The following is a 25,096-nucleotide window of genomic DNA, read 5'->3' as shown; positions in this document are numbered from 1 at the left end:
GTGCTATTTACAACAATATATGAGAGATGCTCAACTAACAACTAACATTCTGCCTGCTTGGATAACCTACACCAGCATAAGTGTCAGTAGGTCTGGTACACACAGTTGTTTTGAACTTGTAAATCTCTGTATTAAATTACGCAAACTGTTTACGAAAGCTATATATACTTTTAAAAGAAATGCAATAGAAGAAGCATAAAGTAATAACGAAAGCCGATTTGGCAGTGTCCGAGTAAAGAATAGTCTGCCCTCTCCTCCAGATTGATACGATGAAAAACAATATGCTGGTTGCAAATTAAACATGTTATGACAGTGGACGAGTTAGGTTGTATGATGAACCTTCTGAACGTTCAATTTATGTGTCAAAGGGTTAAATGTTCAGCTATCAGTTCCTGATCTAAAAGCTTAGATTACGTTTCTGTGTAATTGAGGGATTTTCTTTTTCTTTTATGATACTTGCGGCTTTCAGTTTAGGCAACGATTCATGAAGATTACAATGTGAAGTTGGGCTGTGATTTGTAGTTCAGAATTGCAGATTCCTTAGTAGCTGGCTGACTGCTTTGATACAATTAGACTGGATGAAGGAAAGACCGTATCACATTCCGTAGAGCTATGAGGAAATATCATTCTGATTTTCAGTGAACCTTCAAACTGTTAACAATTACAACGAATAAACAGTAAACAAATACGATTAATTAAAAATATGTACGTATTTTTGGCAATGTTCATGATGAGAGTCTATGAAAATTCGTTGCTTTGAAGACATGCGAAAACATCGAAGACTCGAACGCGGGATATGTGCCGTGCAAGGGCAGTACTTTTGCATTTGAGCCATCGGAGAACGCCTTGCGTAATAACTCTCGGTTCCAATTTACCCTGATCCCCGTACAGTGAATTAGGATAACATTCCTACAAAAAGGTAGATATCTGAGTTAGAATTATTCGTCCAGCACACAGATTTAACTTACATTTACTTAAGAATGTCATTTGTTACTTACAGCCGGCCGCCGTGGCCGAGTGGTTCTAGGCACTTCAGTCAGGAACAGCGCGACTGCTACGGTCGCAGGTTCGAATCTACCTCGGGCATGGATGTGTGTGATATCCTTAGGTTAGTTAGGTTTAAGTAGTTCTATGTTCTAGGGGACTGATGACCTCAGTCCCATAGTGCTCAGAGCCATTTTTTGTTATTTACACCTTTCCAGTATGTGATCAAATTAATGTTGTTGTTATTGTCTTCAGTCCTGAGACTGATTTGATGCAGCTCTCCATGCTACTCTATCCTGTGCATGCTTCTTCATGTCCCAGTACTTACTGCAACCTACATCCTTCTGAATCTGCTTAATGTAATCATCTCTCTACGATTTTTACCCTCCACGCTGCCCTCCAATGCTAAATTTGTGATCCATTGATGCCTCAGAACATGTCCTACCAACCGGTCCCTTCTTCTTGTCAAGTTGTGCCACAACCTCCTCTTCACCCCAATTCTATTCAGTACCTCCTCATCAGTTATGTGATCTACCCATCTAATCTTCAGCATTCTTCTGTAGCACCACATTTCGAAAGCTTCTATTCTCTTCTTGTCTAAACTATTTATCGTCCACGTTTCACTTCCATACATGGCTACACTCCATACAAATACTTTCAGAAACGACTTCCTGACACTTAAATCAATACTCGATGTTAACAAATTTCTCTTCTTGAGAAACGCTTTCCTTGCCATTGCCAGTCTACATTTTATATCCTCTCTACTTCGACCATCATCAGTTATTTTGCTCCCCAAATAGCAAAACTCTTTTACTACTGTAAGTGTATCATTCCCTAATCTAATACCCTCAACATCACCCGACTTAATTCGACTACATTCAATTATCCTCGTTTTGCTTTTGTTGATGGTCATCTTATATCCTCCATTCAAGACACTATCCATTCCGTTCAAATGCTCTTCCAAGTCCTTTGCTGTCTCTGACAGAATTACAATGTCATCGGCGAACCTCAACGTCTTTATTTCTTCCCCATGGACTTTAATACCTACTCCGAATTTTTCTTTTGTTTCCTTTACTGCTTGCTCAATATACAGATTGAATAACATCGGGGAGAGGCTACAACCCTGTCTCACTCCCTTCCCAACCACTGCTTCCCTTTCATGACCCTCGACTCTTATAACTGCCATCTGGTTTCTGTACAAATTGAAAATAGCCTTTCGCTCCCTGTATTTTACCCCTGCCACCTTTAGAATTTGAAAGAGAGTATTCCAGTCAACATTGTCAAAAGCTTTCTCTAAGTGTACAAATGCTAGAAATGTAGGTTTGCTTTTTCTTAATCTATTTTCTAAGATAAGTAGTAGGGTCAGTATTGCCTCACGTGTTCCAACATTTCTACGGAATCCAAACTGATCTTCGCCGAGATCGGCGAAAAAAATACTCGCATTTTTTATCCTGCCCTTATAGTCCACCTCTTGCAAAAATCGCCATCATCGGCGTTAGCTCTTCGCTAAAGAAGTTTTTTTCTCAATAAGGTGATCCTTCGTGAAAAGACAGCTCCCTCCTACGACTGGTTAGTTAAAATAAGAAACATTACAGTCCTTGCAGATGAATTTGTTTTGATGTGAAACAGAATACATCAGCTTCTTAAGGTGTAATCAAACTAATAGAGTATTTGAAATTTACCTCTTACGGATGACGTTTCTTGATGAACATACGAAAAATTTTTCTTCTAACAGACGTACGAAAAGAAATTCAGTCAGTATGTTCTTCAGTGACCCAGCGAGAAAATTTACGACGTTTCTCGGTGAACATAATAGTTACAAGTCTTCAAGCAAAACATAAAAAAAAACACATTCGTTTCTTCACTGACAGGCTGACACACTCTCAACCTTCTGAAGGTCCATTACGTGTGTTAAAAACTACCTCATGCCAGTATTAAGTACACTATAGGCAACTTTCACGGTTAAGTCCAAATTACACGACGAACGAATGGGTGATCTATTGTTTACTCTTACAACCGGGCTCCAAGCCCTCGGGGTAACCTATAGGGAGGGAATGAGGGCTGCGTTTTCGAGTTCCCACTTGAACATGCCGTACGATTGTGGGCTTTAAATGGTGGATTATTATATCGATCTGGTTGATGGTACTAACAGCGGCATTAGACTGTTTGCCGAAGATGCTGTATTTTACAGGAAAGTAGTATCACACGAAAGTTGTGAACAAATCAGTGAGGATTTGCAGAAAATAAATGCGTGGTGTAATGACTGGCAGTCATTTCTCAATATTAGTAAGTGTAGCCTATTGCGTATAACAAGGCGAAAATCCCCTTTAATGTTCGAGTACAAAATAAATGCCCAGTCTTTGGAAGCGGTAACATCCATCAAGTATCTGGATGTGACTATTCGAAATGATCACAAATGGAATGATCGGATTATACTAGTAATGGGCAAGGTGAACTCTAGATTGCGGTTTATTGGTAGAATCCTGAAGTGATGCAATCTTTCAATAAAGGAAATTGCTTATAATACGTTAGTTCGTCCAGTCTTAGAGTATTATACGTCTGTATGGGACCCTTACCAGTTGGGTCTAATTCAAGAGATTGAGAAGGTACAAAGAAGAGCGGCAAGATTCTTGACTGGTACATTCAGCCATCGCGAGAGCTTTACAAATCTTATAGATAATTTGAAGTGGGACACAGATAGACGACGCGCTAAAAGGAAGGGGCTGCTTACTAAATTCCGAAATCCGATCTTCGCCGAGGATGTAGACCATATATTATTACCATCAACTTGCAAATCGCGTAATGATAGCCATTCAAAGATAAGGGAAATAAGAGCTCGTACTGAAGCGTTGAGAGAGTCGTTTTTCCTTCGAGCGGTCCGCGAGTGGAACAGAGGGGGAGAAAGGGGAGAAATACAATTGTGCCCTCCACCACACACCGCTTGGTGGCTAGCGGAGTATATATATATATATATATATATATATATATATATATATATATATATATATATATATTACCTACACGCATGAAGAATCACATTATAAACTTGTGAACATATATGTGCTGAATGTGTACAAATAAATATCTTCTACGTAAAATGCAGGATGTCAATAGGAAGAAAGCTTATTAAAAACGAGAAAGTTGTTAACATCGACACGTACTGTAAATTAAAGTTCCGCGCCGGGTTTTTCTGTGTATATTTAAAGGCCAATATCAGGAACTACTCTAAGGATTTTGATATGGTTTTCACTAATAGTTAGATTGATTATCAAGAATGCTTTGTACATAACATTGAGCAGGCAGTAAATGAAACCAAAGAAAAATGTGGAGAAGGAATTAAAGTTCAGCGAGAAGAAATAAAACTGTGAGGTTTGCCGATGACATAGTAATTATGTCAGAGACAGCTAAGGACTTGGAAGAACAGCTGAACGGAATGGAAATTGCCTTGAAAGGACGCTGTAATATGAAAATCAACAAAATCAAAAGAAAGAAAAAGGGAATATTTTCGAATAAAATCAGGTGATGATGAGGGAATTGCGTTAGGAAACGAACCACTAAATGTAGTAGAAAAGCTTCGGTGTCTGGGCAGCATAATAACTGGTGACGGCCGAAGTAGAGAGGATATAAAATATAGTCTGGCAATGGTAAGAAATGCGTTTCTGCTGAAGAGAAATTTAAATCTGTTAACATCGAGTATAGATTAAGTGCCAAGGAGTCGTTTCTAAAAATATTTGTACGGAGTGCAGCCATGTATGAAAGTGAAACCTGGACGATAAATAGTTAAGACGAGAAGAGAACAGAAGCTTTTGAAATGTGGTGTTACAGAAGAGTGTTGAAGATTAGATGGGTAGATCACGTAACTAATGAGGAAGTACAGAACAGAATTGGAGAGAAAAGAAATTCGTGGCACAACCTGACTAGAAGAGGGAGTCGGTTGATAGGACACATTTTGAGACAACAAGGGACCACCGATTTAGTATTGGAGGGCAGTGTGGTGGTGGTGGAGGAGGGGAGGAAAATCGTAGAAGTAGATCAAGTGATGAATACAGTAAGCAGATCCAGAAGTATGTAGGTTACAGCAGTTACTCAGAGATGAAGAGGCTTGCACAGGAGGGAGTTGCACGGAGAGCTGCATCACACAAGTCTTTGAACTGAAAACCACAACAAAAACGCCGGCCGGGGTGGCCGAGCGGTTCTAGGCGCTTCAGTCTGGGACTGCGCGAACGCTACGGTCGCAGGTTCGAATCCTGCCTTGGGCATGGATGTATGTGATGTCCTTAGGTTAGTTAGGTTTAAGTAGTTCTAGCTTCTAGGCGACTGATGACCTCAGAAGTTAAGTCCCATAGTGCTCAGAGCCATTTGAGCCACAACAAAAACATCTCAAAGCAGTCTGAGTCGATGATGCCAGAGTGTGGTGGTGGTGGTTAGTGTTTAACGTCCCGTCGACAACGTGGTCATTAGAGACGGAGCGCAAGCTCGGGTTAGGGAAGGATTGGGAAGGAAATCGGCCGTGCCCTTTCAAAGGAACCATCCCGGCATTTGCCTGAAACGATTTAGGGAAATCACGGAAAACCTAAATCAGGATGGCTGGAGACGGGATTGAACCGTCGTAATCCCGAATGCGAGTCCAGTGTGCTAACCACTGCGCCACCTCGCTCGGTGCGATGCCAGAGTGTCAGTTTCTCTAAAAGATTGTTTGGTAAGGGCCTACAGACTTATTGGTTAGTTTACATGCCCATTACAGTACAGAGTCGATTATTAAGGGGTGGGCGGGTACGTCGTCAAACGGGCCGACTTGGAGCAGGAGAGGCACCACAGGACATTTTATTTTCTACTGTCTATAATTTTACAAATAAATTCATAAAACTTTGTCAGCATGACCAGGAATGATTCAGGGTTTACACTCATAGCAGTGGAAGTACAATAACGTAACAAAATAATTTTTTTAGATATGCAATTTCATCATTTTTTCGCTTACTGTTGGCTGCATTTGTTGCTATAGGTACATTTTTCTTCACAAGTAAGAGAGATTCTTTGATGAATTTTGCACAGGATACAAACCATACTTACAGGTGTATGAAACTCTAGAATTCTCCAAATCTATTGAAAACTGTGGTAAAAATTGAGATAATTAACTACAAAATTTGATTTTTTTCTAAACATAAAGTTTAAAACGTAACAGCTCATTCATTTTCTCATAAATTAAATAGATTCTAGAGTTTCAGACACCTGTAAATATGGTTTGTTTGCTGTGCAAAATTCATCAAAGAATCTCTCTTACTTGTGAAGAAAAGTGTACCTATAGCAACAAATGCAGCCAACAGTAAGTGAAATAATGATGAAGTTTCACATGTAAAAAAAATTATTTTGTTATGTTTTTGAACTTCCGCTGCTACAAGTGTGAATCCTGAATCCTTCCTGGTCATGCTGACAAAGTTTTATGAATATACTTGTAAAAGTGTAGACAGTGGAAATTGAAATGCCCTGTGGTGCCTCTCCTGCCTCAAGTCGGCCCGTTTCACGTCCTACCCCCATTAACTCGTTCTTTCACGGTGTAATGACGCTCACCTGGTCGAGGCCGCGGTCCTCCAGGGACTGCCGCGCTATGATGAGGAACACGTCGACGATGTCGTTGAGGCTGGTGACCGGCAGCTCCCCTGCGTCCTCGCTCTGGTCTCCACTGCGCTTGACGCGCAGCCGCGACAGCGCCGACAGCCAGCCACGGCGCTCCTGGCCATCCTGCTGGGGAGCAGACCCGGCGAGCACCTCCTCCATCTTGCGCAGCGTCTCGTTCAGCGCGGCACCCAGCGACTGCTCGAACTCCTCGCTGCCCACCTCCGGGCCGAGTTTGCTAGCATTCCTCCCCGGTGCAGCTGTCTGCTCGCCCATCCCTCCTTCGAAGCTTTCCCCACCAGATGCCTGCACACTCTTGTTGTAATTTCCCCCGTCCAGATAAATACCAGTGCCTTCTTCCCAGTTTGTGACCCTCTCACCAAAATGGGCGTCTTCGAAATTTGGATCATCAGTGAATTCGTCAACAGGTGATCCGTTCTTGCCAACAGCAATTGGTGGCTGCTGTTCGTCATGCTCATACGTATCTGATGGACTGACAATGAAGTTCCGTAGGCTGTCGTCCGTAGCTTCGTCACTCCACCCACTGACAGCGTTCAGTTCTCGAGGAGGAGCGTATTCTCCATCTGGGCTTCCTCGTGAAGTAGGCTGACTGTGTGTTACGGATACAGAGTCGCTGCGTCCAAAGCCGACAGTCTCCTGGCGCGAGGTGGAGTCACTCGGATCGTGGAGGGTGGTAGTGGAGTGCCCGTCGACTTCGTCATAGCCGTGTAGCACCGGCGAGGCAGCCGAAGTGGCCAGCAGCAGTAGCAGCACGGACACGGGAGCGCTCGACGCCATGGCCACCGGTCCTCTGGAGAAGGCGGCCGACTGCAGCCGCCAGCACGCTAGAGGCGACTGTGGGCGTCCGCCCAGCTGGTGCCTGTGGTGGTGACGGCGGCAAGGCCACGCATCTACTGGTGCGTCATCGACCCGGCGCGGCTGCGCGGGCACGCTGGCTCGCTCACCTTGCGTCTGTGTGTGTGCGGCTACGCTGCGAGCAGACCAGCTCGCGGAAACCCCACGAAGACCGCCGCCCGTTCCGGTATCGGCCGCCGCTGTTACCCTATTACACATACAAATCGTGAGTCAGCAGTCTGAGAGAGGCCGCACTGGTTCTGTTTCGATTACACAACGAGCGCTAGCTGTTCCGAGGCGTTCTCTAATCCGCGTCCTCGCTAGCGGATAATGCGCGAGTGAACGGCCCGGCCGCGCTGTCTCGTGAGTCAGTGGGCGGACCCGTTTGAGCCGAGTGCACCCTTCCCCGCTTCCGGATGACTAACGACCTGATCGACAGGTGCAGAACACTCGACAGCACCGATTAAACGTCGGTTCACGTAGGGCGGAACACTGGGGAAGGAAGGGGAGGGGGGGTGAATCTTGCCTTATAACTCCCCCCCCCCTTCCAAAAAAAACCACACCACAAAATGTCTCTGAGCACTATGGGACTTAACATCTGTGGTCATCAGTCCCCTAGAACTTAGAACTACTTAAACCTAACCTAAGGACACCACACACATCCATGCCCGAGGCAGGATTCGAACCTGCGACCGTAGCGGTCACGCGGTTCCTGACTGAAGCGCCTAGAACCGCACGGCCACACCGGCCGGCAAAAACACATCAGTTTCAAAATTTCGCAGGTAACTTTAGTAGAATAAAGTATCATGAAATCTAAGCTTACGAAAGTGGTAAGGAATTCCAGAAATTACTAACTATATTTAACATAGGAACAACCGCTTTCAGTCACTATCGTGATTTTAGTTCAATGCACAATGCATTTCGAGTCTTCGAGGCTCATCGTTAGGAGCTCCGACAGTCTATACCGATTATTTTTCCAGATTTAGGTTAATTCTGCTCCTGGCAAGATTACAATGGTGTTACATTTTGGGTACATTGTCAATATAAGTTTACAAAACCAATACAAATGGGAAAATAACTTACGGTTTCCAGTGGTGGATGCAGGTTTTCTGAAGCACAGTATGAAAAAAATGTTTTCATGTACATACATACACTTTCCGTTCTACAGAACATTTTATAGACTGAAGTCACAAGTCAAAGAATTTCAAATGAAAAAATGCGAAATTCTATGGATACAAAAGTGTTATTATTTAAAGAAGAAAGAAAGCCATTATATTATTAGTTAATCAAAGCCATTATATTGTTAGTTAATCAAAGCCATTATATTGTTAGTTAAACATATCATTTTCAAAACAAATATTTGTGAATATGTCAAATGTCGATTATGTTATCAAATGAAACTTCCAGACAGATTAAAACTGTGTGCCGGACCGAGACTCGAACAAGGTTCGCAGGAGAGCTTCTGTAAAGTTTGGAAGGTAGGAGACGAGGTACTGGCGGAATTAATGCTGTAAGGACGGGACGTGAGTCGTGCTTGGGTAGCTCAGTTGGTAGAACACTTTCCTGCGAAAGGCAAAGGTCCCGAGTTCGAGTCTCGGTTCGGCACACAGTTTTAATCTGCCAGGAAGTTTCATATCAGCGCACACTCCGCTGTAGAGTGAAAATTTCATTATATCTTATCAAATGGTTGCACTATTAAATGCTGCATCTTTACATTTGAAATTCTTTAACTTGTTTTTACAAAATGTACTGTAGAATGAAAAATATATGTATACAGGGTGAGTCACTAACTACTGCCTCCTAGAATAACTCCGAAAGTATGACAGCAGCTGAAACGTTTGTGGGACAAATGTTGCATGGGACAAAGGGGACCATAATATGACGTTGGTTTCTTGTTGCTAGGTGGGGTCGCTTCAGAGATATGAAGGTCAACTTTGTTTTTTATATGGGATGCTATAGTTTGGTACTTATTTTCTGATAGCGACTATCGAGACGAATCCAATGATGCGTAACAGTAAGGTCTCTGTACGTCAACGAAGGTCACAAAGGTGGCATGATCGTCCATTTACAGGTGTTCGAAGTGATGACCATTGGTATCAATGCATTGCTGCAATCTTCTTATCATGGATTGAGTGGTATCCCGTATCACTTCGGCACTTATCGAAGCACATGCTCTGACAATTCGCTCTCGTATATCGTGCAAATGGTAAATATTCACCGAATACGGCGTATCCATCTAACGTGCCATGGAGATGTAAACACCATTCGACGGTTTCGCAATACAACACTAATAGGAACGGTAAGACTAGTGTCGTCGAATCAAGCGAATGCGAATGATATATTCCTTCTAGGAACAATTCCATATGCTTCTCATTTACGGAGAATGTCAACGAAATTCAGTGAGAGCTAGAGACTTATACGCTGAGAGATATCCTCAATGTACTAACCCTACACGTCTTACATTTAAATATGTGTATGATAAATTGCGAACAGCTGGGTCTTTAACGCATCGAAAATATATCCGGCAAAGAAAACTTACTAAAGAGGAAATGGTAATTGGTACTCTTGCCACTGTGGTTCGAGATCCTTGTGTTAGTTAGCGTCAAATCGGAAGGCAATCTGGCATGAGCCAGAGTAGTGTTGTTCGTGTTCTGCATCGCCATAAATATCATCCTTACGATATCAGTCTCCGCCAAGAATTAACTGGTACGGGTTGTATGCGTCGAATTGAATTCTGACGATGGGTTCAACTTCAGATTCAGAGAGATGACACATTTATTAATGTGATTTTATTTACTAACGAGTCTACATACACGAATCATGGAAATCATAATTTGCATAACATGCGTTATTGGGCAACTGAAAATCCATGTTGGCTGCGGCAAGTTGCACACCAAACACCGTGGTCGGTGAATGTATGGTGTGGGATTCTGGAGGACAGAATTATAGGACCCTATTTCATGGAAGAAAATCTTAATGGTGTGAAGTACAACACATTCCTGCAAGAAACATTATTCTGTTATTGGAAGAAATACCTTTAGGAGAAAGGGACAGAATGTGGTATCAACAAGATGAGTGCCCGGCTCATTTTTCGCTGATGGCTAGCAATGAGTTGCAGAGACAATTCCCAAATGGTTGGATTGGACGGGGAGGAGATGTGTCGTGGCCAGGTCGTTCACCAGACTTGACGCCTCTGGATTTTTTTCTTGTGGGGATTCGTAAAAGACCTTGTTTATAAAGACGTCCCAACTGGACCTGAACATATGCGAGAGAGAATTGTCAGAGCATGTGCTTCGATAAGTGCCGATGTGATAAGGAATACCACTCAATCCACGATAAGAGGATTGCAGGACTACATTGATACCAATGGTCATCACTTCGAACACCTTCTGTGAATGGAATGGACGTTAAGGCCACCTTTGTGACCTTCGTTGATTTTCAAAGACCTTACTGTTAGACACCACTGGATTCGTCTCGATAGCCACTATCAGAAAGTAAGTACCAAACTATAGCACCCCATTTAAAAAAACAAAGTTGACCATATCTCTGACGCGATCCCACCTACCAACAGAAAGCTAACGTCATATTATGGCCCCCGTTGTCCCATTCAACTTTTGTCGCACAAACTTTTCAGCTCCTATCACACTTTCGGAGTTGTGATTGGTGGCAATAGTATACATAAACTGTACCCTGTATACATAAAAATGATTACTCAAACTGTACTTCAAAAATCGTGTATCCATGGCTGGAGACAGTAACTTGTTTTTCGATCAGTATGAGTCTTGTAAAGTTATATTCACAATGTGCCCCCTTTGTAATTTACCACTGTATTCTTACTAGGACTAGAATTAACCTAAATCTGGAAAAATAATCGATGTAGACCGTCACAGCACCTGAAGATGTGCCCCCAGGACTCGAAACGCGTCGTGCATTCAAATAAAATCACGACTGTAACTTACGGCGGTTGTTCCTTATCATACGGGACTAATACGGTCACGGAAGAAACACTGTCAGAAATGGATAAAAAGTTACGGATTTTTAAAATTGCTTTCGTGAGGACCTGCCCATATGAACAGGCTTACGGCTTGGCAGTAACATGACAGCCAGGTAAAAGAGCACATTTACAGACTGACCATGCCTGCTGTCAGCTACAAATCCTACACAGTTCGGAGTCAACAGGTAGAATCGATAAATTACAATAGTTGACTGTCAAGTAATGGAAGACAGGGAGGGAAGGAACTTAGACTAAGAAAACTAACTGGACGACTAACTTTCCGATCTAGGCAGGAACGGCTGAAAGAAACAGCATTCGCTTCCTTTACACGCTCGCAAAGCCAAAGTCTGCAGACATACGTTCACAGTTGCAGTGCTCAGTGAAACACGTAGAATTGTACGCTCATATTTCGATTTTAGTTGGTGTAAATTATGACGTTGTTTAGTTTGTGAAAGTTTACTGTTGCTACACTTTTTAAATGAATCATGTTAACTGATTCTTCAGTTGCCTCTTGGTAATACAACATACATTCTCAAAACAAATTGATGTACATGTACAGACAAACAAATGATTACAATTTCAGAAAAAATGGATGATTTATTCGAGAGAAATAGCTTTACAAACTGAGCAAGTCAACAACTCGTTGGTCCATCTCTGGAACTTATGCAAGCACTTATTCGGCTTGGGATATGGTGCCAAATTCTGTCCAATTGGCGAGTTAGATCGTCAAAATCCCGAGGTTGGAGGGTCTTGCCCATAATGCTCCGAACGCTTTCGACCGGTGACAGATTCGGCGACCTTGCTGACCAAGCACGAAAACAAGCAGTAGAATCTTTCGCCGTGTGCGGGAGGGCATTGTCTTGCTGAAATGTAATCCCAAGATGGCTTACCATGAAGGGCAACAAAATGTGGCGTAAAAATATTGTCGACGTGCGGCTGTGCTGTGAGACTGCCTCGAATGACGACCAAAGGGGTCCTGCCATGAAAAGAAGTGGCACACTGGACCATCACTCCTGGTTGTCCGGTCGTATGGCGAGCAACGTTGAAGATGGTATTCCATCGCTGTCCATCGGGGCTCAGTTCGAAATGGGACTCACCATTGAAGACAATTCTACTCCGTTCAATGTTATTCCAGTCCGAAGACGTGTCTGGGCCCGGAGACCGACGGGACACCAACATGCCTGTTGCCGCCACACTGCCCGACTACCAGGAATGATGGTCTGCGACGTCTTTTCTTTTCATAGCAGGGCCCCTCTGTTTGTCATCCGCGGACCTATACAGCGCGGAAGAACGTCGACGATGTTTTACTCACTGTTTTGTTGCCCTTTACGGCAAGCCATCCTGGGGTCACATTTCAGCAAGATAATGCCCTCCAGCACACGGCGAGTGTTTCTACTGCTTGTTTCCGTGCTTATCAAACCCTACCTTGACCAGCAAGGTCCCATAATCTCTCCCCAATCGAGAACGTTTGAAGCATTACGGGCAGCACCCACCTAGCAGCTCGGGATTTTGACGGTAAAATGCACCAGTAGGATAGAATTTCCAAGATATCCCTCAGGGGGACATCAAACAAATCTGTCAGTGAATGCTAATGGAATAATTGCTTGCGTAACAGCTAAAGGTCCACCAACGCATTACTAACTTGATCAATTTGTAAAGTTCCTCCTCTTGAATAAATCATCCTATTTTTCTGAGACTGTAATCATTCGTTTGTCTGTGCGCGTACCTTACATCTAATGATTTCCGTCCCATTCGGATTATTCCTTCGTGGGGCGTAGCTTTTTAGGATTAGTGTAATTTATAAATAAAAACACAGTATTGCGTTGTTGTTGTTGTGGTCTTTAGTGCTGAGACTGGTTTGATGCAGCTCTCCATGCTACTCTATGCAGTGCAAGCTTCTTCATCTACCAGTACCTACTGCAACCTACATCCTTCTGAATATGCTTAGTGTATTCATCTCTTGGTCTCCCTCTACGATTTTTACCCTCCACACTGCCCTCCAATACTAAATTGGTGATCCCTTGATGCCTCAGAACATGTCCTACCAAACGATCCCTTCTTCTGGTCAAGTTGTGCCACAAACTTCTCTTCTCCCCAATCCTATTCAGTACTTCATCGTTAGTTATGTGATCTACCCATCTAATCTTCAGCATTCTTCTGTAGCACCACATTTCGAAAGCTTCTATTCTCTTCTTGTCCAAGCTATTTATCGTCCACGTTTCACACTCCATACAAATACTTTCAGAAATGACTTCCTGACACTTAAATCTATACTCGATGTTAACAAATTTCTCTTCTTCAGAAACGCTTTCCTTCCCATTGCCAGTCTACATTTTATATCCTCTCTACTTCGACCATCATCAATTATTTTGCTCTCCAAATAGCAAAACTCCTTTACTACTTTCAGTGTCTCATTTCCTAATCAAATTCCCTCAGCAGCACCCGACTTAATTCGACTACATTCCATTATCCTCGTTTTGCTTTTGTTGATGTTCATCTTATATCCTCCTTTCAAGACACTATCCATTCCATTCAACTGCTCTTCCAAGTCCTTTGCTGTTTCTGACAGAATTACGATGTCATCGGCGAACCTCAACGTTTTTATTTCTTCCCCGTGGACTTTAATACCTACCCCGAATTTTTCTTTTGTTTCCTTTACTGCTTGCTCAATATACAGATTAAATAACATCGGGGAGAGGCTACAACCCTGTCTCACTCCCTTCCCAACCACTGCTTCCCTTTGATACCCCTCGACTCTTATAACTGCCATCTGGTTTCTGTACAAATTGTAAATAGCCTTTCGCTCCCTGTATTTCACCCCTGCCACCTTTAGAATTTGAAAGAGAGTATTCCAGTCAACATTGTCGAAAGCTTTCTCTAAGTCTACGAATGCTAGAAACGTAGGTTTGCCTTTCCTTAATCTTTCTTCCAAGATAAGTCGTAAGGTCAGTATTGCCTCACGTGTTCCAACATTTCTACGGAATCCAAACTGATCTTCCCCAAGGTCGGCTTCTACTAGTTTTTCCATTCGTCTGTAAAGAATTCGTGTTAGTATTTTGCAGCTGTGGCTTATTAAACTGATAGCTCGGTAATTTTCACATCTGTCAATCCCTGCTTTCTTTGGGTTTCGAATTATTATATTCTTCTTGAAGTCTGCGGGTATTTCGCCTGTTTATGTTATTTATTTTTCTAAATGCTTTTCGGGTTACAAAGTCAGCAGCAGACTTCATTCAACTGTCGTCCTCAAAGAAATTACAACGTTTGCAAACAATATTGGGATAGATGTTATTCATCTAGACTGAGGCATGAACACACAGAAAATGTTATCGTTTTTATTGCAGAGCTAATGCAGTTAAAACGTTAACAAGTTGAACAGTAAATAAATATTAAGAGAAAACCAGGAAAAACATTAACACCAAACACGACAAACGGAGCCTACGTAACAATTTAAATTAAATTAATAACAAAAAATAATAAAATTAGCACTTGACGAGAATATTAAAGAATGGCTTGAAGGGGTATTACAGATAGAACGGGATACATGAAGAGAGTAAAAGGCAGAATTGTCAGTTGTAACAACGAAATAAATGGGGTACATAGGCAATTATAATAAAATAAATCCGAACAGGAAAACGGAGAAAAAGAAAAGAACAGGAAATGTGGAAGCAACCAGAAAACTGTGAGGATTAAGTGAAGTTTAGCCGGCCAGAGTGGCCATACGGTTCTAGGCGCTACAGTCTGGAACCGAGCGACCGCTACGGTCGCAAGTTCGAATCCTGCCTCGGGCATGGATGTGTGTGATGTCCTTAGGATAGTTAGGTTAATTAGTTCTAAGTTCTAGGCGACTGATGACCTCAAAAGTTAAGTAGCGTAGTGCTCAGAGCCATTTGAACCATTAAGTGAAGTTTAGAAGTGGGGAAGTACTGAGCTATGTACGGTCGTTTAATATCAAATCAAGACTGTGGGCTAGGTGTTTTTTGATTACCCTGGTTTCAACAGTTTGAGTTTTGGGCCTTTGTTCGTTTAGTGAAGGACACGGGGCTGTGGGTGGTAGCTGTGGCTCTCGCTCAGTACATGCTCAGCAAATATGGAGTCATAATTCTGCAACCTCCAGCTGCGTTCATTTTCAGCCATCCTAACTGCTATGTCTCTGCCAGATTAACGAAATAAAACATATTACTATCAGAACAATTAGAGTTGCATGGGCCACTGCTGACTGTAATTGGGTATTATCTTTGCTACAGACAATGCACTGTGCCGTGCGAGTTCCTGATGCAGTAGGAAATCCTATATTTGCGAATTTCAGTGTTGTCGCTACACTCTGTGATACTTGTCCTAGGTATGGCACTGTGCGTCACTTCCTGCAGACAGTGGAAGGAGCAGCAAGAGCAGGATATCTACATCTACGTCTACATTTATACTCCGCAAGCCACCCAACGGTGTGTGGCGGAGGGCACTTTACTTGCCATTGTCATTACCTCCCTTTCATGTTCCAGTCGCGCATGGTTCGCGGGAAGAACGACTGCCGGAAAGCCACCGTGCGCGCTCGAATCTCTCTAATTTTACATTCGTGATCTCGTCGGGAGGTGTTAGTAGGGGGAAGCAATATATTAGATACCTCATCCAGAAACGCACCCTCTCGAAACCTGGACAGCAAACTACACCGTGATGCAGAGAGCCTCTCTTGCAGAGTCTGTCACTTGAGTTTGCTAAACATCGCCGTAACGCTATAACGCTTACCAAATCTTCTCTATCTCCTCCGTCAACCCGACCTGGTACGAATCCCACACTGATGAGCAACACTCAAGTATAGGTCGAACGAGTGTTTTGTAAGCCACCTCCTTTGTTGATGGACTACATTTTCTAAGGACTCTCCCAATGAATCTCAACCTGGCTCCCACCTTACCAACAATTAATTTTATATGATCATTCCACTTCAGATCGTTCCGTACACATTGTAATTATGTAATAGGCGTATTTAAACTGTTTTAGCTTGTAATTATCTGAACTGTTTCTTATTTAAATTGTTTTGTTAATTAAATTGCATTGTGTATTATTGAGAAAGAGCGGGAAACCGCGCATAGATACATTTAGAGAAAGAGCGGGAAACAGCGCGCAGTAATACATCTGTAATGGTAGCAGGGATTGTCTGCACCAAAAACCATTGTTGGCGGCGAGACCGCACTTTTGTAGCATTGAGCGTTGGAAGCGAGCAGTTGCGAGTAAGATGTGAGACGAGGCAGTCGTAGCTAGCGAGACATGAGAGGAGGTCGCTGTAAGCGAGGTATGAATTAACACTTTGAAAGAAGCGGTGTGCTCGCCAGCCACTCGCTATATGTAGCGCAATGCTAGTTTTTAAGAATTTTTGTAAAGAACTATGCCCCTTGTAATTGTTTGTCAAGATCGTTCTCAGAATATAGTTATGTAATTTTGATGGAAAATTAGGTATGTAGCGCAACGCTACTTTTTAAGAAATTTTGTAAAGAACTATACCCCTTGTAATTGTTTGTCAAGATCGTTCTCAGAATATAGTTAACTTCTACCAGATTAAATGCATTAAGAATTTTCTATCCCAAAATCATTCACGTAAATGCTTTACGGAATTTATTGTTATCTTAAAAGAAAAGTCTAAACTGAGCTTCAGCTTTTATCAAATCTAAATTAACTTCAACTTAAAGAATTCCAGTCACAAAGTATTATGAAACTCCACCAGCAGCTTATAATTATGTTAAAGAGAAGTAAGTATATTCATTCCACAGTTTGCTGTAGCAGTCAGATGGCGATCCAGTATAAATAATTAAAGGCAAGAATCAGTCTTAATAATTTCAGGTAACGACTGAGGGCCACGGCGACAACACATTTTATGTTTCGTCGTAATAATCAGCAGGTAGTCTTGACAGAGCAGCAGTTAAAAGATTTTAAGAGACGCAGCGTTCAGTCAGCAAGCAAACGTTCATCCAATATTAGACGGGAAAGTTTCAACATATTCCCAGATATTTTACTGAAGTAACCGCTACCAGTGATTGTTCTGCTATCATATAATCATACAATAAAGGATCCATCTTTCTATGCATTCGCAATACATTACATTTGTCTATGTTAAGGGTCAGTTGCCACTCCCTGCACCAAGTGCCTATCCACCGCAGATCTTCCTGCATTTCGGTGCATTTTTCTAATGCTGCAACTTCTCTGTATACTACAGCATCATACGTGAAAAGACGCATGGAACTTCCGACACTATCTAGTAGGTCGTTTATATACACTCCTGGAAATTGAAATAAGAACACCGTGAATTCATTGTCCCAGGAAGGGGAAACTTTATTGACACATTCCTGGGATCAGATACATCACATGATCACACTGACAGAACCACAGGCACATAGACACAGGCAACAGAACATGCCCAATGTCGGCACTAGTACAGTGTATATCCACCTTTCGCAGCAATGCAGGCTGCTATTCTCCCATGGAGACGATCGTAGAGATGCTGGATGTAGTCCTGTGGAACGGCTTGCCATGCCATTTCCACCTGGCGCCTCAGTTGGACCAGCCTTCGTGCTAGACGTGCAGACCGCGTGAGACGACGCTTCATCCAGTCCCAAACATGCTCAATGGGGGACAGATCCGGAGATCTTGCTGGCCAGGGTAGTTGACTTACACCTTCTAGAGCACGTTGGGTGGCACGGGATACATGCGGATGTGCATTGTCCTGTTGGAACAGCAAGTTCCCTTGCCGGTCTAGGAATGGTAGAACGATGGGTTCGATGACGATTTGGATGTACCGTGCACTATTCAGTGTCCCCTCGACGATCACCAGAGGTGTACGGCCAGTGTAGGAGATCGCTCCCCACACCATGATGCCGGGTGTTGGCCCTGTGTGCCTCGGTCGTATGCAGTCCTGATTGTGGCGCTCACCTGCACGGCGCCAAACGCGCATACGACCATCATTGGCACCAAGGCAGAAGCGACTCTCATCGCTGAAGACGACACGTCTCCATTCGTCCCTCCATTCACGCCTGTCGCGACACCATTGGAGGCGGGCTGCACGTTGTTGGGGCGTGAGCGGAAGACGGCCTAACGGTGTGCGGGACCGTAGCCCAGCTTCATGGAGACGGTTGCGAATGGTCCTCGCCGATACCCCAGGAGCAACAGTGTCCCTAATTTGCTGGGAAGTGGCGGTGCGGTCCCCTACGGCACTGCGTAGGATCCTACGGTCTTGGCGTGCATCCGTGCGTCGCTGCGGTCCGGTCCCAGGTGGACGGGCACGTGCACCTTCCGCCGACCACTGGCGACAACATCGATGTACTGTGGAGACCTCACGCCCCACGTGTTGAGCAATTCGGCGGTACGTCCACCCGGCCTCCCGCATGCCCACTATACGCCCTCGCTCAAAGTCCGTCAACTGCACATACGGTTCACGTCCACGCTGTCGCGGCATGCTACCAGTGTTAAAGACTGCGATGGAGCTCCGTATGCCACGGCAAACTGGCTGACACTGACGGCGGCGGTGCACAAATGCTGCGCAGCTAGCGCTATTCAACGGCCAACACCGCGGTTCCTGGTGTGTGCGCTGTGCCGTGCGTGTGATCATTGCTTGTACAGCCCTCTCGCAGTGTCTGGAGCAAGTATGGTGGGTCTGACACACCGGTGTCAATGTGTTCTTTTTTCCATTTCCAGGAGTGTATATCGTGAAAAGGAATGGTCCCATAACACTCCCCTGTGGCACGCTAGAGGATACTTTAACGTCCGTAGACGTCTCTCCATTGAGAAAAACATGCTGATGAGGGGTAATAATTTTCGACGTCGTTTCCTATGCAAGATATTGTGAATCAGGACTGGATTGTAGCCATTGCTCGAGGTACTAAATATCGTAATGTCTAACTCCGCCTGAAAATCCTTAGACATCGGAAGAGCTATGAGACTATTCACCACTGACTGTAAGCATATTTGTGTGTTACTGGGTACTGCGTGCAAGAACATATTGCTCTGCCTGAAGTTGTAGGTTTCCTATAAATTTTGAAACAATGTGTTTGTGTATTGATGTCAATGGTTAGATGCAGGAAGTATTATTATGCAGGAATTAATATTATCACTATTTTGTAATACCGCAGCAGTGATAACTAACTTCTCATTCCTCTTGATTAGCTGGGTGGCAACGTTCTCGCCTCCCATGCAAGCGGACCGGGGCTCGATTCCCGGCCGGGTTGGAGATTTTCTCCGCTCGGGGACTGGCTGTTGTGCTGTCCTCTACCATCGTTTCATCCTCATCACCGGCGCGCAAATCGCTCACTGTGGCGTCGGCTGAACTAAGACTTTCACTTGGCGGCCCAACTTCCCCGAATGGGGCCTCCCTGCCAACGATGCCATACGCTCATTCCCACTCTCAGCCGTTATCCTTTTTTTTTTTTTTCAAATACAAGCATTAGCCAGGGACACAATTTGGTTGAGATTGAAATGTGTGAATTTCTAATGGACCAAACTGCTAAGGTCATCGGCCCCTAGCCTTACACACTACTTAAACTAACTTGTGCTATGAACAACACACTCAACAATAGGACTCGAACCTCAGGCGACAGGGCCACGCAGTCCATGACATGGCGCCTAAAACCGCCCGGCCACTTCGCGCGGCTGAGATTGAAACCCATGAAACGAATCTATGAACTCTCTGCCTCGTGATGACTGGGTGTTGTCTTCCGTCCTTAGGTTAATTAGGTTTAAGTAGTTCTAAGTTCTAGGGGACTGATGACCATAGACGTTAGGTCCCATAGTGCTCAGAGCCATTTTTGAATCTATGAACACCTTCCTCACGTAGCCACGTACTACACACAGACTGTGGTGTCACCGCCAGACACCACACTTGCTAGGTGGTAGCATTTAAATCGGCCGCGGTCCGGTAGTATACGTCCGACCCGCGTGTCGCCACTATCAATGGTTGCAGACCGAGCGCCGCCACACGGCAGGTCTACAGAGACTTGCTAGCACTCGCCCCAGTTGTACAGCCGACTTTGCTAGTGATGGTTCACTGACAAATTACGCTCTCATTTGCCGAGACGATAGTTAGCATAGCCTTCAGCTACGTTATTTGCTACGACCTAACAAGGCGCCATTATTAGTACTATTGATATTGTGAAATCATGTAATGTCAAGAGCGACGTTCGTCAATAATGGATTAAAGTTAAGTATTCCACCAGCTACGTCCGTTTTTCTCAATTCTAATTCCCTTGTCATGGTGCAGACCTCACGCCAGCCTGCGTGAGCTAAAACGTGTGCATTTCGGCCTCCTTTACTAACACGGTTGGCTCTCCTGCCAACCACAACACAAACATTACATTCTGTGCCACGGATTTATGACAGGAAAGTTGATACATATACAGTATATCACATATGCTTTGATATCTCATCAAAATGCCTTCTCCGATTTGTAAGTAGTTTCCGCAGTAGACCAAAAACTGCTTCATTATTCACCTGGCAACAGATAATTATATATATAACGATCAAGACGGATAGTTGTATAGGCATGTTCGGCTTACAGTTACAACCTGGTCATACATTTTAAACTGCAGTAGGTTGGCTGGACTGTAAATAGCTGTGTCGTAACAGCTTACTTAGTGACGAATGTTACTCCACGGCTGTTTAAAAGACACTTGGTTTCATATTGTTAATTTTGAAGTCGGACCGCCCATCTGCATTTTAAAAATGTATGATCAACATTTTCATTTTGACTGTAACCCAGATATGTCCCTTTGACGAGAAGATTTTAACAATAAGAAGAATAAACAAGTAAAGCATTTTAATGTAGTGATAAAAGCTCGACTCCATGCGAGAACGTGGACAGATTACAAGACAGCGCAACCTGTTTTTTCATAAATTAAACCAGTGCTTCTCAACCTTTCTGATGCCGCTGAGTGCAGTCAGCTATGAGCTAGTTCCCCCCAACAACATTAGTGTATAACCAACTTATATATATATATATATATAATCTCGGTACACTCTATCTCGTCATTGCACATGTTCACTTGTACCCTGATTAGTACAGGTGTACACAGGAATTGGGGTCATTTGGGGACATACACTGTAACGAGATCTCCATGTGACAAACCCTAAAGCCTTGTGTGTGGGCTGAGGTGCGGCGGCGGTCGGGCGTGTGGTGGTAATAACCTGTGACGGCAAAGAGCTGAACCCGGATCCACGCCTGGATTCACACTGGACGTCGACGGAAATGGAGGTGACATTACCGTCACGTGGAGGTGTGTGTTCACTCTAGACGAAACGCGAACAAAACGGCACTTCACTTATGTCAGTACCGAATTGTTAAAGAAAGGTTATGGGATTCCATCCGTGATACGGAAGTTGGAATGTCATATCCGAATTAAGAAACTAACAGTGATAAAATTTACTAATGGCTGTAGCAAAATTCATAACGGATATTCTTAACAAAGTAGGTATGGCAAACTGCCGAGGCGTAAAACTGTACGAAAAGTTTTTTGAATGGCGATAATCTACCGCATTGACTGGGCAGACTGGTAAAACACGACAGGCGGCGAACTGCTAGGCGGAGCAAAAGTGTGTCTGAATACACAGCGCACCGAACACTCCTGAGAATGGGCCCCTTCAGCCGACGATCCATGCATGTGCCAATGTTAACACCACGACGTCGGCAACTACGACTGCAATAGGCACGTGACCGTCAGCACTAGGTGTGGGCGCAGTGGCAGAGCATTGCACGGTCTGCTGAATCTTCATCATGCCGATTGGAGGGCGCCAACCTGACGTCTTCTGGGGGAACAGCTCCTTGCACCTGTACTGTGCGACAGAGACAAGCTGGTGGTGACCACGTATACCCCTTCATGACGATCATGTTTCTCGACGGGAGTGGCATTTTTCAGCAAGACAATGCGCTATGTCACGAGTGCAGGAGTATGATGGAGTGAGCTCCAACTGATGTGCTGGCCCTCCAACTCGCCACATCTTAACCCGGTCGATGGACGCGATTGATCGTGGCGTCAGAACTCAGCAGCGGCCTCCCCAGAACATATGGGCAAAAGTGCTTTGTGTGTGCAGGTGTACCAACTCCCTCCAGCTACCTACCAATGCCACATTGCTTCCATGCCACTACGCGTCGCCGCAGTTATCCATGCTGTTCGGTGAGTGGTCATTATGCTCTGGCTGATCACTGCAAGCATTTCTCTCTCCCACTGTCTCCTTTTTCTTCCATTGATGTACAGTATGTCCCACTGCCACTGTCTGCTCTCTTACTTACACTGTCTCCTTTTGTCCTTCTTTCCCATTGCCACTGTTTCTACCGTACCGCAGCTCAAAATTTCTAGTGGTCCAACTTACTTTTTCTCCTACACCCAGTCTTTAAAAGCTCCGTCCAGAATGCGCCCTGCCCAGCATCTACGTGTTAAAGTTCGTCGGTGTGGAAGCGTCTAGTCCTCCGGAGACTGCTGTTTTTCTTTCCATTGTCTACTCCCTCTTTCGCTCCCACATTTTCTATCTCCCCCAATCTCTCTTTCTCTTTTACAGCCACTGTTCCTCACTAAGCATCAGTATCTCCTCTCTCTTTGGCTCCTACTATGATTGTCTCCAGACATCTCTGTTACTCTTTCACTACCACGTTTTCTCTCCCATCATCACTGTCTCCTCACTGTTCCACGGTCACTGTCTCTGCTACTCTCTTTCAGCGCAAAGACCTGCAATAATGTTCACTTGTCAAAATTTTTGGTTAGGTACGCGGAATGAGGATTGAGGCAGCTGGTTGCTCAATTTTCTGTCAAAGTCTTTTAAAGAGGATCATATTCGCATATTTTGTGCTGTCACAGGATTATTTTTCCGCTAGTTCTCTTCTTTTCCCCCAGACAGTAGACGGGGCTACTTATTTAAAATGATTCTATAGGCCAGAAAATTTTTGACAGTTTATGTACAAACTTGGACGTATTTATACACTATGACTTTTGTACACTACTGGCCATTAAAATTGCCACACCAAGAATAAATAATTCTTGAGAAATTCTTGAGAAATCAGTACCCAGAACAACCACCTCTGGCCGTAATAACTGCCTTGATACGCCTGGGCATTGAGTCAAACAGAGCTTGGATGGCGTGTACAGGTACAGCTGCCCATACTGCTTCAACCCGATACCACAGTTCATCAAGAGTAGTGACTGGCGTATTGTGACGAGCCAGTTGCTCGGCCACCATTGACCAGATGTTTTCAGTTGGTGAGAGATCTGGAGAATGTGCTGGCCAGGGCAGCAGTCGATCATGTTCTGTATCCAGAAAGGCCCGTACAGGACCTGCAATATGCAGTCGTGCATTATCCTGCTGAAATGTAGAGTTTCGCAGGGATCGAATGAAGGGTAGAGCCACGGGTCGTAACAAATCTGAAATGTAATGTCCACTGTTCAAAGTGCAGTCAATGCGAACAAAAGGTGACCGAATGCGACCATCATGATGCTGTAATTAGAACCAGGATTCATCCGAAAAAATTACGTTTTGACATTCGTGCACTCAGGTGGGCTCTAATCTCTCTGATTTTATCCTCATCGTCTCTTCGCGAGATATACGTAGGAGGGAGCAATATACTGCTTGACTCTTCGGTGAAGGTATGTTCTCCATGGTCTCGGAGCTGATAGTCCATTCTGCTGCAAACGTCGTCGAACGTTTCCTGCAGATGGTTGTTGTCTTGCAAATGTCCCCATCTGTTGACTCAGGGATCGAGACGTGGCTGCACGATCCGTTACAGCCATGCGGATAAGATGCCTGTCATCTCGAGTGCTAGTGACACGAGGCCGCTGGGATCCAGCACGGCGTTCCGTATTACCCTCCTGAACCCACCGAATCCATATTCTGCTAACAGTCATTGGATCTCGACCAACGCGAGCAGCAATGTCGCGATACGATAAACTGCAATCGCGATGGTCTACAATGCGACCTTTATCAAAGTCGGAAACGTGATGATACGCATTTCACCTTCTTACACGAGACATCACAACAACGTTTTCCCAGACAACGTCGGTCAACCGCTGTTTGTGTATGAGAAATAGGTCGGAAATTTTCCTCATGTCAGCACGTTGTAGGTGTCGCCACCTTGTGTGAATGCTCTGAAAAGCTAATCATTTGCATATCACAGTATCTTCTTCCTGTCGGCTAAATTTCGCGTCTGTAGCACGTCATCTTCGTGGTGTAGCAATTTTAGTGATCAGTAGTGTAAATAACAAATAAGTAAGCATAATACAATGAAGAGTCAAATAAAGTGGTGATCTGCATAATATCGCGTATGGCCCTCACGAGCACGTAGAAGTACCGCAACACGACGTGGCATGGACTCGACTAATGTCTGAAGTAGTGCCGGAGGGAACTGACATCATGAATCCAGCTGGACAGTCCATAAATCCGTAAGAGTACGATGGGGTGGAAATCTCTTCTGAACAACAAGTTGCAAGACATCCCAGATATGCTCACTAATGTTGATGTCTGGGGGGTACGGTGGTCAGCAGAAGTGTTTAAAACTCAGAAGAGTGTTCCTGGAGCCACTCTGTAGCAATTCTGGACGTGTGGGGTGTTGCATTGTCCTCCTGGAATCGCCCAAGTACGTCGGAGTGCACAATGGACATGAATGGACGCAGGTGGTCAGACAGGATGTTTTCG

The 25,096-nt window shown here is 44.2% G+C and overlaps 1 protein-coding gene across 1 annotated transcript in view; it reads right to left on the bottom strand.

Annotated features, from left to right (window-relative positions):
• LOC126335406 (uncharacterized) overlaps positions 1 to 25,096 on the bottom strand; it is a 219,650-nt gene that overhangs the window by 91,173 nt on the left and 103,381 nt on the right. The window contains exon 2 of the mRNA XM_049998674.1: positions 6,553 to 7,652. Within this exon, the coding sequence (XP_049854631.1) occupies positions 6,553 to 7,395 (843 nt within the window). The 5' untranslated portion in view covers positions 7,396 to 7,652. The remainder of the gene's footprint in view (positions 1 to 6,552; positions 7,653 to 25,096) is intronic.

The sequence above is a fragment of the Schistocerca gregaria genome, chromosome 2, assembly GCF_023897955.1.
Source record: "Schistocerca gregaria isolate iqSchGreg1 chromosome 2, iqSchGreg1.2, whole genome shotgun sequence".
NCBI classification, from domain to species: domain Eukaryota; kingdom Metazoa; phylum Arthropoda; class Insecta; order Orthoptera; family Acrididae; genus Schistocerca; species Schistocerca gregaria.
Note: the sequence above shows the minus strand (reverse complement) of the source record. Positions and strands in the feature narration are given on the sequence as shown.